Source organism: Caloenas nicobarica, chromosome 3 (assembly GCF_036013445.1).
Source record: "Caloenas nicobarica isolate bCalNic1 chromosome 3, bCalNic1.hap1, whole genome shotgun sequence".
Classification (NCBI taxonomy): domain Eukaryota; kingdom Metazoa; phylum Chordata; class Aves; order Columbiformes; family Columbidae; genus Caloenas; species Caloenas nicobarica.
In genome coordinates this window covers 106,699,637-106,718,076 of record NC_088247.1, presented here as the reverse complement: position 1 = coordinate 106,718,076, position 18,440 = coordinate 106,699,637, and the positions used below count along the sequence as shown (strand labels likewise).

General features: G+C 38.0%; 1 protein-coding gene across 25 annotated transcripts in view; it reads left to right on the top strand.

The window, feature by feature from the left end:
- NRXN1 (neurexin 1) overlaps positions 1–18,440 on the top strand; it is a 739,204-nt gene that overhangs the window by 590,361 nt on the left and 130,403 nt on the right. For all 25 annotated transcript variants that reach the window (XM_065632973.1, XM_065632971.1, XM_065632964.1 and 22 more), the window contains one exon: positions 15,743–15,914. In XM_065632973.1, the coding sequence (XP_065489045.1) occupies positions 15,743–15,914 (172 nt within the window). The remainder of the gene's footprint in view (positions 1–15,742; positions 15,915–18,440) is intronic.

The following is an 18,440-nucleotide window of genomic DNA, read 5'->3' as shown; positions in this document are numbered from 1 at the left end:
CCTCCAATTTATAGGAAAACTCTTTAGCACCAGGCTGTGTGTAAGGTTTTATAACAATTTTATAACACTGTAGTGTGGTGATATTTTAATCATGAACATGCTTTCAAAGATCCTTGAAGTCACCGTCATGCTCCGCTGACCTGACCCATCATGTTACAGTTCCTTTGTATATGGATTTTTATTCAGGAACGAGGAAGATGTAGAGTGGGTTCACTGGTTTGTCAGGCTGTGCCGTAGAAAGTGGAACTAAGAAATCCTGAAAACTTCAGCTTGGCCAGAAAATCTGGGGAGAAGCATAGAAACTTTTAAGATCTACCTCTGCTTTTGAAATGGTTGTGGAGGCTCATGGTGGGAATGGACGAGTGGGACCACCTGGACTCACTGGGGTGGAAATTACTCCAGTCTGCAATGACATGGTGTGGGATAAGAGTATAGTGTTTCCTAAACCAGGTCCAAGTCCTGATTTAAGAGCTGCCAAACTTTCTTTTTTTTTTTTTCCTTTGTTTATGTGTTTGTTTTAATGACGGTTTTAGGCTGTAAGCATGATGTAAAAGAATTTCACTGGTAATTGGAATCTTACTAATATTGTAGATGTAGACTCAACAGATTATAAGTGACCAGAAAATAATTTCTGTGATTCCTAATCATAGATTAAATCTTGAAGGTTAAAGGCCACTCCTATTTGCACTGATTCCTGCTCTTTTTGTTTGCTTATGTAGCCTACAAACCTTAAGTCTATTGCCCAACAGGGATCGTAATGATAAAGTTACGTGCGGGATATGGAAGGTTAACCACAATTTATTTGGTTTGGGGTATATTCCCTTATTAGAAAACTATGAAAGTATTAAATGCGTTATAGTTGGTTACAGATTTTTTTCTTTTCCATTTATTTATTTTCATATAAAGTTTTCAAAGCAACCCTCTCTAGTGGATCATAGGCCACCTCTGCATGAGTTGCATCCTGGAACTTTATATTATATTTCACTAGTTTCTAGACTAAAACAATTGTTCATAAGGAAAACACATCTATTTCTTGCTATTTTTATCCATCCCAGTTACTAAGAGTCAAGCCAGGGCCTTTTCTTGCTTGATAATAACAAAAAGTACTTGAAGGTAAATATCGCAAGCACTGATAATTTTGTAGTTTCAAATAGTGAATCCATGAGACCTTTCCAAATGCAATCAATTTAGGTGTATGCCAGAGGGGAAGATCTATTTTTTTTTTAATTATTTTTTGAATTTTATTTTTAGGAAATTAATCTTTTGAAATAATTGTTATGAGTATACATGAGAAGGAACAGAGTCCAGCTACCCTCCCTTGGGGTATGTGGAGATAGATATCTAGCTGTGATAGCATACATCTCAGCACAAGATTTTCTGCAAATATATCTAGCTTCTTAGATAGGTTTTGCAGCCTAATTTTTCTCTAATGCCACAGCTACTCCTCATATATGCATACCTGGGGTTGTCTATGCTATGTATCAGTCTCATTAATGACTGTGGAACATGCACACCCCTAGGTATTTCATTAAGTAGGCACATTGCACACTATTTTATTTTACTGCTTCTTACTTGTTACATCTGCAGAGAACAGAGTTAGAGCTGTCTGTGCTTCAGTCAAAGGCATGACTATTAGCTGTGTCAACATATCTAAGCTGGTTTAAAATCATTCCACTCAAACAGCGGGAGAAGGGCATTGAAGTGATAACGCTGCACAGTCTGGCTGTCTGGGTATTTATCTGTTTGGAGACGGACCCCCCCTCTTGCCCTGATATCAGCACCTGAACTAGGTAGTTTAAGGATACTTGGGGGTCCAAGAACTGCCCAGATCCCACTGCTAGTGCAATCTCTGCAAGAATTGTTTCATCAGGAAAAAAGGAATAAAAACCATTAAACATTAACTTTAGTTACTTAAGGCAGTAAGGTCTTACTCCAAGTAGATATACTGACTTTAAAAGATACCATTTTTATTCATTTTTGCTTTGAAAAATAAAAATACAATTGAAGAGTTTGAATTGAGCTTTGAATCAGTTGTTCTGTAGAGAGAAATGTGTTCACACACAGAAACTAAAGAATAAATTAAGCTGTCTGCCATAGAAGTTGACCCTAATTAAGGTCAATTCTTCTTGGTAAGTAATTAATCAGGAATCCTTATTATAGTTTAGTTTCCGTTAGCAATAAACAGAGCATTATTTTGTTTTTATGGTTAGAATAAATCTCTTAATTGATAGTATTCTGCAGGAGGCAAATATCCATCAGCACTGAAACTGATACACCGAGGACATTTTAAATTAGAATAGTGTTAGTTAAATTAGTCAAAAGAATGTACATATTCTGCAAACCTCACCCTCTGTAATTTTTTGCTTATAAAGACAAAGAGCATGTCACCTATCAACAAATGAGAAGACAAGGCCTCTGCCTCGAGGTGATTACAAATACTATTTAATATTGTCATTCTCGTAGAATCCAGTTTACCATGCTTGTCCTACTCTGCATGTCATCTTAGCAACTGAACACTTTTCACTAAGCAGTAGTGGCAAATATTTTGTGATGTTGTTTTGTATTCTTATCCTTCTACATGGAGTGAGTGCGCAGCAGGATGTTCTGTATCACCTTGTCATTTTTATATATATATATATATATATATATATCTATATATCTATCTATAAGTATGCATACATATAACATATATGTTACATGCACATACATGCACAGAGACATCTACATACATATATAGTTCATGATGTATTTAAATTGGTGAAAGAAGGTGGAAAAGGTTTTGATTGTCAGTACCTGTCTCTCTACCTCAAGTTTAGATTCTGAGCGTGGGATGCAGCACAGAAAATAATTATAATTCTCTAGGAGGCAAAGTAAGTCCTCCTGTAGTATCAGAAGCAGAGCTTAATGGAATATCAGCTCAATAGATTCCTTGTTTGTGGTATGTTCTGTATGCTGGAGTTTGCGGAGTTCCTCCACATCAGGATGGGCACGGGATGTGCACGATGCTCTGCCTGAGCAGACCCCAGGATGTGCAGAGCTGAGGGAGGAAATGGGAGAATGCTTATTGGGGAGATCTGTCAATCACAAATGCCCTTTGCTATGGTGAAAGAGCCAAGAAATCTGTTAGCAATTGCAGAAGTGGCAAAAAGCTAGCTTCACTTCAGGTGAAAAAAGATTGTGAATGATGTCCTCTAATGATACGGCTTAATAAGACTATTTGTGGGCAAAGAACTATTTGGAAAAATAAGAGAAGAAGAAGAAATAGGGATTGCTTTTTATAGCTCTCAAGTTATCACATTTGGTGCAGAAGAATGTCTGAAAGGCTGTATGTGTGCACAGCCACACACTCATGCACACATACCTACCTCGCCTGATGCTATACTGAAGCCATTTTGAGTCTAATGCTCTTGAATAAATTTTTCAAGAGTGGCTAGTTACCCATGTGGAAACCTCACCTCTGTGATGCTAGCAATGTCAGCAAGACATTGAGTTATCTGCTGTAGAGCACAGGGCATTTCAAACACATGCTACCCAGAAGGCTATTTAAAATGCAGAGCTTTTCCCCTGCTATGTTTTAGTAAGTCTTAAGACTGGGACTTGATCCAACAGGTCCATGAATCCCCTTCCCAGTGGTTCTGTGGGTTTTTTCTTTTCTGTCCTTCCTTTCAGTGATACCCATTCTCTTCCCTACCAACCTGATGTATTTGCAAAGGCTTATCTGACCAAATAAAAGCAAAGCTATTCATAGCCTTCAAGTAATCAAAGATTTGAATGTCACAAGTCATAGATATGCCAACCAGAGAGGTGGTAGTCTGGAGTGGCTGAGCTTCAGGGAGGGGATGTATTTGTAAGAGTAGCTATTTACAGTGAGGTCTTCAGATGTGTGAAATCCTGCCCCCTCCTCTTTTTTCTTTCCTGTTCAAATAGTACCTTACTAGTATTAAAGCTGTAGAAGCATGAAAATGAAAACAGTCTAGGAAAACTTAGATATTAGTAAAGCCAGAATTTTAATAAAAATAGTGAAAGCACATCATTGGCAGCAACTGTTTGTCGAATATTTTACTATAACCTTTTTCACACTGAAATATATCAGACTAGCAATAAGAGGCAGAAATTCTGAAAAAAGTGACAAGAAACTTAAGAGAGATGCCCTGGTTTTGCCATATTACTATATTTTAAGTAGCCTTGACTTCAGTGCAGTTACTTCTGGCTTTTAACTTTCAGAGTTACATATTAGGTTGTTGCAAAAATAATTGTCGTTTTGGACTGTGAATTTCAAACCATTATAACTAGACTCACACACATTTTATTAATCACAATAGGAACCATTACAATCAACAAAGTTTTGCCAATGAGAAATGAATTTGTTTATTCCTGTAGCCTAAAACTCTGTGCTTTGGGATTTGATGAACTCTTGCAAAGCATTTTCTGCATCCTGCTGGTTGTGGAAGTCTTTTCCCTGCAAAAAGTTGTCAAGATGCTTGAAGAAGTGGTAGTCAGTTGGTGAGAGGTCAGGTGAATATAGCAGATGAGGCAAAACTTCATAGCCGAATTCATTCCACTTTTGAAGCGTTGGTTGTGCAACATGTGGTCGAGCATTGTCACGGAGAAGAATTGGGCCTTTTCTGCTACCAGTGCCAGCTGCAGGCATTGCAGTTTTCGGTGCTTCTCATTGATTTGCTGAGCATCCTTCTCAGATGGGACGGTTATGCTGGGATTCAGAAAGCTGTAGTGGATCACACAGCCAGCAGAGCACCAAACAGTGACCGTGACCTTTTTTTGCTGCAAGTTTGGCTTTGGGAAGGGCTTTGATGGTTCTTCTCAGTCCAACCATGAGCTGGTCATCTCTGGTTTTCGTATAAAATCCACTTTTCGTTGCATGTCACAATCCGACTGAGAAATGGTTCATTGTTGCTGTGTAGAATAAGAGAAGATAACACTTCAGAACGATGATCTTTTTTTATTTTTGGTGAGCTCATGAGGCACCCATGTATCGAGCTTTTTCACCTTTACAATTTGCTTCAAATGCTGACTGTGGAATGGTCGATGCTGAGTTCTTTGGCAACTTCTCCTGTAGTTGTAAGAGGATCAACTTCGATGATTGGTCTCAATTGGTTGTTGTCAACTTCCAATGGTCGGCCACTACACCCCTTGTCTTCAAGGCTCCCGTCTCCATTGCAAAACTTCTTGAACCACTACTGCACTGTACGTTCGACAGCAGTTCCAGGTCCAAATGTGTTGTTAATGTTACAAGTTGTCTCCACTGCTTTATGACCCATTTTGAACTCAAATAAGAAAATCAGTCAGATTTGCTCTTTGTATAACATAATTTCAATAGTCTAAAATAAAAATAAAATAAGCAGCAAGTAATAAGTTAGTAGCAAAGAAACATAAAACAAGAAAAGTGCATTAAAATGATGTAGAGCGTAACCACATTTATTTAACAATGTATTCCGATATCAAATGGCAAATTTGAACAATACAAAAACGGCAATGCCTTTGGCACCTAGATATACTGCCAGGTACATAAAAAAACAAAAAAGAAGAAAGTACATGCATTAAGGGCAGAAATCAAGAGCATGCTATCAGTGAGGTTAAAATAATGCCCTGAAAAGTTGATTGTTGGTTGCCTAACAGACACCATTTGCTAAGTGACAATTTCCAACAGTAGCAAAAGTCTATTGTAAAGTACATAAGAAGTGAATAGTTTGTAAGTAAAAGGATGATATTATTCCATTCCTTTGTGCAGTTTGAAGATAATGATGCGTTTTGCAATTTTGGCTGTTAGTGGCTGTTGTGCTACATGTTGTAAAGCAAGTATTTATATACTGTTAGGGATTTTTTAAATACCATTGTGTTCTTGAACACAAATAATATATGTGAACATCATTCAAGCCTGATGCTGATCATTGCAGTGAAGATAACAACATTTGTGACTGTTCCTTACTTTGGAGAGGCATTCGGAGCCTGATGGTATTAAAATCTGTTATATGCAAAATTCCCTCACTGTGGTTTAACTTCTGTTACAATTTTTGTCTGATTTGCCTGGGGTTAGCCTTTTCAAACATCTGGTAGGTTTCTTCTAAATACAATTAAGTTTATTTGCAAGATTCTGGCATTTGAAGAGTGTATTGTTGAAGGTGCTGGTGCTATTTTGCGATGCTTCCTTTGAAGAGCCTTCCTTAGAGAAGCTGTTCACAAATGCTAATGATTTCCTGAACACAGCCCTTTCATTCCTTTGTGGCACTTCTACCGGGTGGTGTTTTGTGTTTTTAAGATGCCAAAGCAATGTCACTCAAACCTTGGGGGCTGTTAGCAGCAGTAGCAGTGGAGAAGGTAGAGGGTAGCTATCAGATTTTGCTTTCTCCTTCCAGCTACCAGCTGGATTTCACAGTCCAGTCAACTGAAGCTGTTTGATGACTTCGTGTGCTACATGTATTCAGTGTGAGAATTTTTACATGCTTTGCAGCATTAAGTGATCAAAAGAAGCGAGATCTTCTGTTGTAGCATTGATAGTAGCCTACTCCACACTGCGTGTCTCAGCACAGCACACAAGGATGTTGTCAAATTGGTTTTGATCCTGAAAGATCTTCAAGATGAAGAAAGGAAACTACTGCCATTGAGAAAAATATACATGATATTAAAAACTTGAGGTAGGATGACTCTACACTTGAAGATAGGGGAAAGGACATTGGCAACAGAAAAAGATTGGACCTCTCAGAAAGTGGGACAACAACCAGGACTTACCTTTCTGTAGGGGGCCCAAGCCCAGCCTGTGGCATGTTGTAGTTCTGCTGTCTGGAAATAGCATAGCTATGTTTCCTTGTGCGAGGTCTTTTCACTCCAGTTGTACATTTGTCTCATAGACGAGTAATTGATTTTGGTTTTTTTGTTGTTGTTTTTTTTTTGTTTGGTTTGGGTTGTTTTGGTTTGGTTTTTTTTTTTTTGGGGGGGGTGTTGTTTGCTTGTTTGTGTGGTTTTGTTTTGGTTTGGTTTTTTTTGTTTTTGTTGGTTTTTTTTTTAATTCTATTTAACTACTTTGCAGATGTGAATTATTTCAGATATATATCAAGTTTCTGAAGTGAGAATATAATATTTCCTTCATTTTACAGAGAGGAGGCAAAAGTATTTATCTAGGTCAACTATTCAGACGCCTGGTTTTTAAATCACTTCGTGGGCTGGATTTTTTTGTATTTAACTTTGTGTAACTCCATGGCAATGATAAGTGCTTAGCGGCCCAGGTGAATTAGGAACAGATTCTTTCCATCTGGAAACACCAAAGCAAGAGAAGAAGGGTTAGGAAGGAATTCTGAAAATACATTTGTATACAGACATTCAGAACAATAAAGGAGTACAAAGTTTGCATTTAAACAGTGTTTAAAAAGTACTTTGTCCCAATGTCTGTGGTAGGCATCTGGAAATACTCAAGATTGTCTTTAATATTAAAGGGAGCTTATCAAATGATAGCATGAATGACAGGAAGGTGTTCAGTTCTCATTAAAGTTCAATAGGAGTTGGGTGTCTAATACTATTTTTGCGTTTAAATAATTCCTTGCAGGAGAAGCCCTTCAACTCAAATTCTCAAAAATATATTACTTGTGTTTTCATCAGCATGTGTGTTGATCATATAGCTATTAATCATTTAGCATGAAAGCCTGCTTGAGAATGTGCTGATTATTCGCTTCTGGTCCTAGTTATACCTCTTTCTGACTCTGATTTTGAATTTCAGACATGCTAATTATGAGAAGAGTTCTCTGAAGCCTTTCGAAGCACAGAACTCAATATCCTTAAAACCAGCACGATTTCCAGTGCAGATTAGATTGTACCGATATCAAGAAGCTACTGGTTTGCTTTTTTTTTTGACTACGAGTATCTTTACACCTTTGAATGATGGTATTCAGTCCCAGGAACACTATTTTAATCACCTCTGTATAAAAATACTATGAAAAAAAAAGGAAAGCAAGCCTCATTTTCAAATGTGGCATTGATTAACTGGAAAGACGTGTTGCTATATGTGTGGGAAGGAATGGGGTTTGTTATTTTGAGTAGGTGGAGCTCTCAGTGAATATGCCATTCTCAGGCTGGGCTTACTATATTTGAGGTACACAAGCTCACAGGTGTCTGCCTATGTGGAAAATAAGTGTGCAAGAACAAAGTCAAGGCATGCGAGTTACCTTGGCCAGTAGTTAAAAGACTTTGTTTTCCTTCTGATTAGGTTCTATTTGGTATAACAGCATCTGTAGTCTTCAACCAATCCATACCGCCTTGCCACAACTGGGAATCCTTGGTGAGACACTAGCAAGGTCAAGACACTTCTATGCTACGTGCTGTTTTGACGGAAAGTACCATGTTAAGGGCTGGCTACTTAAATTGCTCTTTACTGCATGTTTTCTCAGAAAAAATTAATTTTGTGTACTGCAGTAATGATGCTGAGTGGATAATAAGATGCAGTGAGCTGCTGCTGCAGGCTCTACGCCATATGTCTTCCATAACTATTGCATTTTGGGGGGGCTGGTTGTTAGGGTAATTGTATCGTCTCAGTAATTCATCATCAGAGTAACTTGAAATAATACAGCTATGATATATACCAGTGAGAGTTACAGTGTTTAAAACCAAATAGGAAAACTGCAGTCTGAGAGATGAAGTGTCAGAATCATAGATTTACAAATATTTCTTCGTTTTCTGCTTGCTGAGCTTTATGTATAAATCGAATTGCTATAACAACACTTAAAGCAGACTGTAAGGACAATTATTTTAAAGCAGAAAGTGATACAAGTCATTATTTTATAGTAGTAAAGAGTAGTTGCTTCCTGCTCTGAAACACCGGGACAGTGAACACTTCTGTGATACCTTCTTTCCAGGCTTCTTGTTCTTTGATCTTGTCTATGGCATTTTGTGATGTTAAAAAAATCGTGTCACTTCTTCCACTTAAGTAGCTTTTTTTTTTTTAGGTGCACCTCAGTTGTAAATTACTTTGATGGCGGGCCCATATTTCACTTACATCTTTTAAGGGTCATTGGTTTAAGGCTAGAAGCTGCTTAATTTTTTACAGAGTAATATTTAAGAGTGCAGTAGCTCTGATAGCATCTGTATGCATTTGCATACATAATATTGTTACAGTGACAGTGCTATTTCATACATGTCAACCAGGGGCATCTGGCATAAATGAATTTTTATTATTCCTATGTTGATTTAGAAAATCTAGATAACTTAATGGCATGAAACTGGGGTCATTTAAAGGTTTATGAAATGATCTTACAGAGCCTGAGTAAAATGTGAGAGCAAAAATACATTGCAAATTCTCTCTCCATCTGTCTTAAACAAAATCCATGAAACAACTGATTAAAGATCCCAAAATTAGGGAGGAAAAAAGGGTTTGTTGCTGTGTATTTATGATTATAAATCTGTTTTTCAAGTACCTTGTACTGTCTCTGGAAGGATATTGGTGTAGATGAAAAAGGTGTGCTTGGGTTTGCACTTAGGTGAGCATGCACAGCTGCTTCAGGAAATATTGGTAACATTTGTGGCTCTGGAGACGATATTTTTCCCCTCAGAATGGTGTGAATAGTGGCTTAGTGTAGTGTTAGGCAGCAGTTTCCAATTGGATTGGTGTGTACAAATGGGTGCCACGGGCCTGACCGTACTTCTTCCAGTAACCCAAGGGTCGCATTTGCATTCCAGCCACCGCGCAAGCCAGCTAATGATATCCTTCAAATCATGAAAGAAAACACTCTGAATGCAAGCAGACTGCATACTGCAGGCTCAAAAAGATCAGTCAGATGTAGATAAAGTCTTATAGAGCTTTTTGGAAGTATGGCCAGTTCATTCCTCCACTTCTACTGTCAGGGGGACCAGGAGGCTGAGAGTTGAGTAAAGCAGAACAAATCTGTCTGGAAGCAGGATCCGAGGATGGAGGAGCAGTTAAAATTGCTGAGAGACTGGATTGAGAGGAAACCCACTTTGCTGCATGTTGCTTAGATTCGATATGAGGGTGATGAAATCAGTGACACTTTCAGAGAGTATCACACCTCCAGCTGAAAAAAGATCACGCATTTAGTTTAAAATAATGGGATTTAACATGATTTTCAGTTCTTTCTATTAGCCTGCCAATGCCATAGCCTGCAGGGCTTTGGGTTTTAAGCTTTTCTGTACAATTATTCAGAACTAGAGGCTTGTTTTAAAATGAAAAGTGGGGGTTTCTCGTAATTTAAGGACCGCAGAGCTGTGGATTTAAGAAATAAGTTGCAAATAAATGTTGTGAAAACTGGCAAGAAGGAGCACTGGGAAGAGCTCGGTTTCCTTGCTTAGACAACCAGGAAAGGGAGAAGTTCGGTTTGTTTTAGTGTGGTGACTTCATGCTTGTCAGATGCCAATGCCAGGTGGATGCCCCCTATCAGACATCAGGGAAAACCTTTGCTTCCTTGCTTGAGATGCCTACCTATGACTGATAACTTTGCCTGGTGCTGCTCTGATAGAGTTTTCAAGCCCCTCCTGCATTTTCTACAGTATGTCAAGCACTGATATACTGAAAGCTATAACCCATCCCTGAGAATGGTTACCTTTCTAAATTCATGAAAGGACACAAAACCTGACTGTAAGTACTGAAGATGAGAAAGAACATGAGGATGCCTGTGCCTGTGGTGTGTTGTCCTGCAGTTGACTAGCAAGGAAAAAGCTTTGATTGCCGTAGGTACAAATTAGGTTGAATATTTTATCACTGCTCATAGAGGAAAGCAGTACCAAAAATGTATTAAAAAAATCACTTATGAAATTGGGTTAATGACGTAATACCTGAGGATATGAATTTAAAAACCTATATCCAGAAAGTTAACTTCTTTCATTGGAATATAAAAGATAAATTCATTCAAAGAATTCTTCACAGATGTTTAATATTTTCTGTGTCTTTTCCAGAAAACTTTTTTTTTTTTTTGGAATATGTTAGATGGGAAGAAGAAATATTGATGGATCATTATACTAAAATATACATAGTTACTCAATCTTGGAGTTCAAATGTATCTTCTGTCCATCATGTAGCCCTCCACTCACTCCCTGAAGCAAAAGTACTATTTTTACATATGTGTTTCCTTACAAGATTCAGAAAAACAGAAATTATTTTAATTATTTTGCATACATTTCTAAAACTTGGGATATTAGCCTCTGATTGTTTGAGTGCAAATCATCCCGCTCTTCTTAATAAAACTCAATACATTCATTCTTCAATTAAAAAAAAAGAATCAAAGTAAATAATCAGTTAGTTCTAAGGCTTTATTATCATGTTCGCTAGAAAGCTGAGCCTCAGGGACTGACTCTATAAGATACAAGCTGGCACGCTTGTATTTTTTTTTCTCTATTTATTCCTCTGTGGGACTAACAGTATTATTACTTTTCTTTGCAAGTGGTTAAAGGTTGTAAGTATTATGAGCTTAGGTTGTCTGTGGTCTCTTCTAAAACTACTGTAGTGCACATGCTCATGGTTGACTGATTCCAAAATTATTACTACAGAGAGCACTAAAACCTTGCTGATGCTATAGGAAATATCATTATTCTGGAGATATTATTATATTATACTAGCACAGGTTTTACTGCATTTGGAGATGGCAGATCAGTAGCACTGGACTACGGTCCAACAGGGAACAAATTGCACTGTCAGCTGCTGGCTTGATTTGTGTTTCGCGTTTCTTGCTTGGTTCTCAGGCTCATCAGCATTCTTGGTGCTTCATCAGAAGCCTGTTAAAGCCAAGATAGAAGTATTTAGAGTACACAATTCATAAAACATGCTGGAGAATATCCCACTGGAGTTACTAGGTTACAATAGTAGCTGCCAGTGCTTTTGAAGACAAAATATTTTTAAATGATTGGTATATACACATGCAGGAACACACACTTATGCTGCCTGAGCAATCAAAACTCCTAGTGTTTCAAACCACATTGGGAATCTAGGATTGGACCTAAACATTTATATCTCATGCTTTTAACCAGCTGCTTTGTAGCCATTAACATATGAGTCCTGTGAGCTTGGATTCCTACAAGTGGCTGGACAGCAAAGGTTGAACTGTAGGCAAAGCCCTCGTAGCTTGCAGTAATGTATTAACACCAAAAGAGCTCATCTACCTGCACAGTGTTGTGGAGAGAAAGTCACCCTGGCCTCATTAACAGAAGAGCTGCAAGCACAAAGCACCTCCAAACAAATTAGCTTTTCTGAACAGACAGAATAATAAAATACAGGGTAAGAACCGTAAACAATGCAGAGGACTTCTCTGGGCTCTGTGTACAGACCTCTGAAATGTTCATCTTTGCTAGTGGGCCTAAATAACCTCCTAGAAATATGAGCCTGAAATGCTGTGCTATTTCAGGTCACTGGAAAGGATAACATCATTCAACAGTAATGTTGACTTATTGGGGTACTTAGTAACACGCAGACATTTCTGTAGTGCCCATCATCAGGGTGCTGAAGAGGGAACCACTCATTCAGCAGTTGTCTGAGGCTGTTTCTAATAGGAGGAATAACTTTAAGATTTTAATGAATGAACAAGTGATAAGGCTAAATTTCTACTCCTGTACTAAGCAACTGCTGGGAAAGCAGAAATAGTAATTTAGTATGCTTTGGTTTTATCAGTCTCTCCCCTTTCCTCACTATCACGTTGTTTCAAAAAGAAGGAAAAATAAAAAGCAGGTCTTTCAAATGGACTACAAACCCATGAGATTAAGCATCACGGGGCCAAGGGCTGAGATCAGGTTATCTCAATAGGGTACTGTGCATCAGCTAAACCACAATAACTGTATGCACACATGGTCTTAACCAGTGACAAATGAAAAATAATGTTATCTTGCAGTGGAGATGGAGTACAGTGAGTCAAACTACTGCACAATTATGCAAGGGCTTAAAAAAAACAATGATCTACACACAGAGATGCCTGTTGCAACTCAGCTGATACATGGTGACTTACTGCTTTGTGTTGGTGTTATCATTTGTCTGGGCTCATGTACTGTCAGGTCTTTACATCAGATTTTATTTTGTGGTTCTAAAGTGCTGTGCACAATGGGATTGTAGTCCATGTCATGTTTAGTGTGATGTTCAGAACTCAAACTTAAATATGGGTATGATAATAAGGAAGACTTGAAGTCAAAACCAGATTTGCTTCCTGGTTTTGTGGGAGCTTACAGAAATGCGCACAGGTGCTAAGAAATGTCAAAAACCAAAATGTAACCTTTATGGAGTTTTTAATGTCATCAGCTACACAAATATATTAGAAATAGAGCAAAAAATCACCATAGACTATCAACTGTTAGGATGATATTGTTTGCTATTGCAGCTGTGTTTGGTGTCTGTGCACTGTACTTCTGCGCAAATGTAGGGAAGTCAGGGACACTTGTTTTTTCACTTACAGCTTCTTGTGTATCAAGTACGGCTAAAGGTCTGGCTTCAAGTCTGTGAAGCATTCATTTCACTTGCCAACACCTGGCCGTTTACAAATGGCAACTTGGTAGCCATGGCAGCACCACATTCTTTTATTTTGGAAAACTGCCGGTACATTTGCCTTTTATACCACTTCATTTTGCCTGCACCTGTCCTATTCACTCAAAGGTGTTATTTTTCCTTGTCGTTTTTTGATCTAAAAGAATATATGTATATACGTATATATAGCAAGCAGAAAAGCAGGTATGTAAAGTGTAGGTTATGAATAGTATAATTATGAATCAGTGTAAAATTAGTCAGCTTTTTTTAATCCTCAAAGCCTTTAATTTCTGGAAAGTACTGTGAAAAGGTGCATATACCGTTATCATTACATGTTGGTTTTCTGCATTTCATAAATTAGTAAAAGAGGAGATTGCTTTAGAGTCAGGACAACATTATATTTCTTTGTATACATTTCTGTATAAAGAGAGTAAGCACATGAATGAAACAGGTGAAGCAAAGAAGTTACTGCATCCCCTGGAGAAAAATGGGTGAAATCTATTCTGAGCCGTAGTTGAACCAGTTGATATAAAATAGAGTTACAGTTATTCTCCCAAGATAACCAGGAGATTGCTCTGCAACTCACACAAGAGGCAAAAGAAGGTGTGTGTGTGTGTGTGCTGGATGAGCTGGATTCCTTATGAATACCCTATAGTTGTGGAAAACTAGGAGGGCCAACCGATAGAGAAACATTAAAATGGTCCACAAGGAAAAAAGAGAAGTGTTTAGAATATGATATAAACAACGGTGCTACTAAAAAAAAAATAATACTTTCCAAAGCAGTTCTGCAAATCTCATCAGGGAGTGGTCCTTTTATTGAAGGGTGACAATGCAGTGCCATAGTGTGGAGGGACTTTCTCCAAAATTGTTCAGCAAATGCTGAACTGTGTAACCGGAGTATGCAAGCACTATTGGAAAATGAAGTCAGGTATTTAAAAAGAGAATAAGATAAAGTGGACGGACTCTGGAGTTTGCCGCTTGGGAGACTTACAGAGCCAAGGAACCGCGGGTTACACTCACAGCAAGGAGCAGTGCCAGGGTAGGAAGAGAAAGAGGGAGCAGACATCAGGCTGTGTGGGAGAGGTGAAGCTGGTTCTGGAAAGACTGAAGGGAATGACCAAGAGGTACAAAGTGAAATGTTTCATTGTGTTTCATCTTTTGGTGTAAACACTTTAAGAAGTTTTTTAACTTTTAAGAAGGAAGCACCAGTACCAATGATGTGAAACTTCATGTAAAATTGCCACTTACTATGCACAAGTCTCTAATCTCATACTGTGCAGTGCTTTTCTTTTTTTGCCTTAATTTGGTAAGTCTCCTTATTCAGGAATAGAAATTATTTTATAGGAGGAAAAAAAATATCACAAAGCCCTTAAGTTAAACTTTTAACAGACATGAAAGGACTTTGTTAAAATGTTAATGTCCCATTAGAGTGAACATCTTAATAATTAAAAGACAGTAAAAATGAAAACTTCCCAATATCACTATCATCTGGAAAATCTACAGTCTTGGTCATGAGTATGAATGTGCATGCAAAGTTCCCTTAGCCCTAGGCCTCCTCAGGCACAGGAGTTAACAGGCAGATCCCAGGAAAAAAAATCAGTCTTGGCCCCTGGTGGGAACAGGACGCCATCCCTGTGTCACAAGATGCCTTTCGATCCTCTCTGGCGTGGATCAGGAAAGTCCTTGTTAGTCAGCTGATCCGTTCTTAATGATTCGGAGCTACTACAATGTGATGCAAAAAATCTCTCTGATGGGAGGAAAAAAAGAAATCCTACTTTATTGTCATTTGTGAACACTCTGAGTGTGAATGAGGTTTGAGAGAGGTGTAGGGCTGGGCCTTGGCTTTTACATCCAGAAAATCCTTGTGCCTCTTCTAAGTGAACTGAAAGCCTTTGCATTTGGAAAGCCTAAAAGGAAAGATGGTGTTTAATCCTCGTGGAGGGGGACAAAGAAAGGAAAGTTGAGCTTTTTTCCTCCTTCCCCCCTCCTCATCTTGCTCTGAACCTCTTGGAAAAGGAGAGAGCTCAATTTGGTGAACTAACTCATTTGGAATACCAATTACCCATCAAAGAGATGTCCCAGACTTACTTAGCTGTCAGGAGGCTTGTCACTGCCACATACGAGCCTTCAGAAGTTACATCAGAGGAGGGCAGATGTTGTTAGAAATCTTTCCCTATGTGACACACTGTCTCTATTTTTGCTAAAACACCTCTTAATTAGTTCTTCTTTTTCTTCTTCCTCCCTTTTCTTTCTTTTTTTTTTTTTCTTTTTTTTTAAAATATGCAGCACCAGGGAAAAATTGGAGTTAAATTTAATGTTGGAACCGATGACATCTCTATCGAAGAGATCAACGCAATCATTAATGATGGAAAATACCACGTAGTACGGTTCACAAGAAGTGGTGGCAATGCCACATTACAGGTGGACAACTGGCCAGTTATCGAGCGTTACCCAGCAGGTAAGGGCTTACACAAACACTCGTGAGTAAGAGAGTGGGGGATGCATGGAGTTTGGCTCATTTTGCTTCTCTTCTTATACAATGTCAGCTCCTTCGCAGTGTTTTAGTAGCTAATTAAGTAGTTAAAGAGTCCTGAGCAATATGCAGTTTATGATGATGGCATTTTCTTAAGTGAGTTTAAAAGCATGAATTCGAGTTACTACTGGAAGTGGAAAAATACAGTTATCAAGGCATGAAACAGTAGGGGTTTTTTTCTTGTTTTCATTTGTCTTTCTTGGATTATTGCTTTAAGGGGAAAAAAGGCTTTGACAAAAGCTCCAGAGTAAAGTGAGTCCCAAATTGATCTCCAAGTGATGGGGTAAAACATTTACTGAGGAAAAGGTGATCTGCGTTCTTTTAACTAAGAGTTGTTATTAAAGCAATCTGAAGCATATGAATTTAGTGCAAGTGTTCCATCAGGCATAAACCAACAGGTGTATCAGTTATCAACTGTACAACCAACCAACCAAATTAAGATGCCTTAACTTAAAATGCAAACTACAGGATATTACTTATGCAAGTACTTGAACAGGACTGCTTGTGTGAATACAGAGTTGCCTTGATCAGGCCCATATTAAACTTTATGCAAATGCCATACACTGAAGATTACTGTGTTACTAATTTTATTCATTTTTAAAGGCAACAGGTTTTTCAGATATGCAATCCCTTTCTTATTGCATAGGACAACTGAGCCATTAATGGTAACTTACAAATCTGCATGTTATCTGTTAACAGTTGCGATGTGTGTGTTTATATTATTAGACAAAAGGCAGCAAATTCAGAGATGTAAGCGAAAGGTAGTTCTGATTTATCTGTTCAATAGTAGAATATTCTTTATTTTGGAGGTGGAGTGGGATGGGAGGATATGCTTCACTAGTAAGGAATGTATAAGCCATTCACTTTACGAATTATTAGTATTTAGGGATTTTTTCCTAGTTGGTGTTTGAGTTGCAGTCCAGCTGTTCACCTGACTTTTTAAAAATTAAAAATAAAAAAAAAATCCACAGGTGAAATATCACCCTTCATATAATTTATTTGAAATAATTTAGATTTTAAAATATAAGTATGCATCACAAATGAAATTATGTATAGCAGGGGTGGTTAAAAAATCCTGCGTGCTAATGCATTATGGATGAGTGACAGTTCTGGCAGTTAGAAACAATGAATGGCTTTAAGATAGACACGTCTCTGAGAGGTGATAAACTCTTGAGGGGAAGGGGGATACTGAATGAAATATGTCCTGTGATCTTTCAGATATTTCTGTTTCCCCTTTACTCTCCTTGTTTTCTAACTTTTGCAGTGTTTGGTAAATGGTAGCCGAAATAAGATGGTGAAAGCTGGAGGAGGGTGTATCTTAGTTTGTCTTCAAGACCTATATGGCAGCAAGGAAGTTTTGTTTTCTTTTTTTTTTTTTTAATCTAAATGATGAACATGACAATATTTTTGTTTTTCTTCTCTGTTCTGTTTATTCATGAAAATACTCAGTGGCTACAACAAGGATGAATTGCAGTTGAGTTCTGAAGAGAGTGGCATACAGAATTTATTTATTCTGAACATAGATCAATTTAGAAAACAGATTTTCTTATGATGGGATTTGTGGAGGAGAAGAGGTTGAATGCTTTCTTTGAAAAAGGAAAACAAAATATTAGAGTTTCTTGAGCTTCTTTTATAATCCATGTGCAAGCTCCATTCAAAGGCATTTTCAGTTGCTTCATCAGCCAAGATACAGAATCCCTTGGCTTGCTTTATTGCTGGATTTTCCAAGATTGCTGTTGGCCTTTAATTTTCTTTGCCTTTCACATAGTAATATTTTATGGATCCTGTATGCTATAGCATTGCTTTTGAAATCCATCTTCCCTCTTTTCACTTTCCATCTCTTCTCCCTTCCTGGCATGAGAGCGCCTAGCCATACCTTTCTCTTGTGTTTCCATGCTGCCCTGTCAGGTTTGGCACTCTTCATTTAAACCCTTTCAAACACTAGTTTCTCCACAGACTGATATTGATGTACCTTTTAGGAAAGACATGGGCTTGTCCTGAAGACTATGCTGTCTTTGAGTAAGGTTGATACTGTTCTGAAAACGTTACTCGCACCATGTTCAAAGCTACTACTGTCATCCCAGTTCTAAAAGCAGTATTTCTAAAAGTGATGTCTTAAAGATATCAGACAACAACAGCTTGGCAAATATTGCTGCATCCAATTTAGATGTGCTTCTACTGTTGCTGTTTTAGGGACCAATAGTAGCACCTGGCAGTACTGGTTAAACAGCTGACTTGTTCTTTGCTCATGGTTTGGATGGAGCACATGTTGCTGTTGTATAATATGGACCAAATTTGATCCTGTTTTCATGAGTGAGGGTTCATCAGCTTTCATTTCAGTGTTAGAAAGAATATTCTTTTCCGTTGTGCCTGTTTTCTGAATTGTTTCTTTCTTAATCTGCTTGCACCACTGCACATAAGCACAGACTTATCTCACCTACTTCTGGGGGG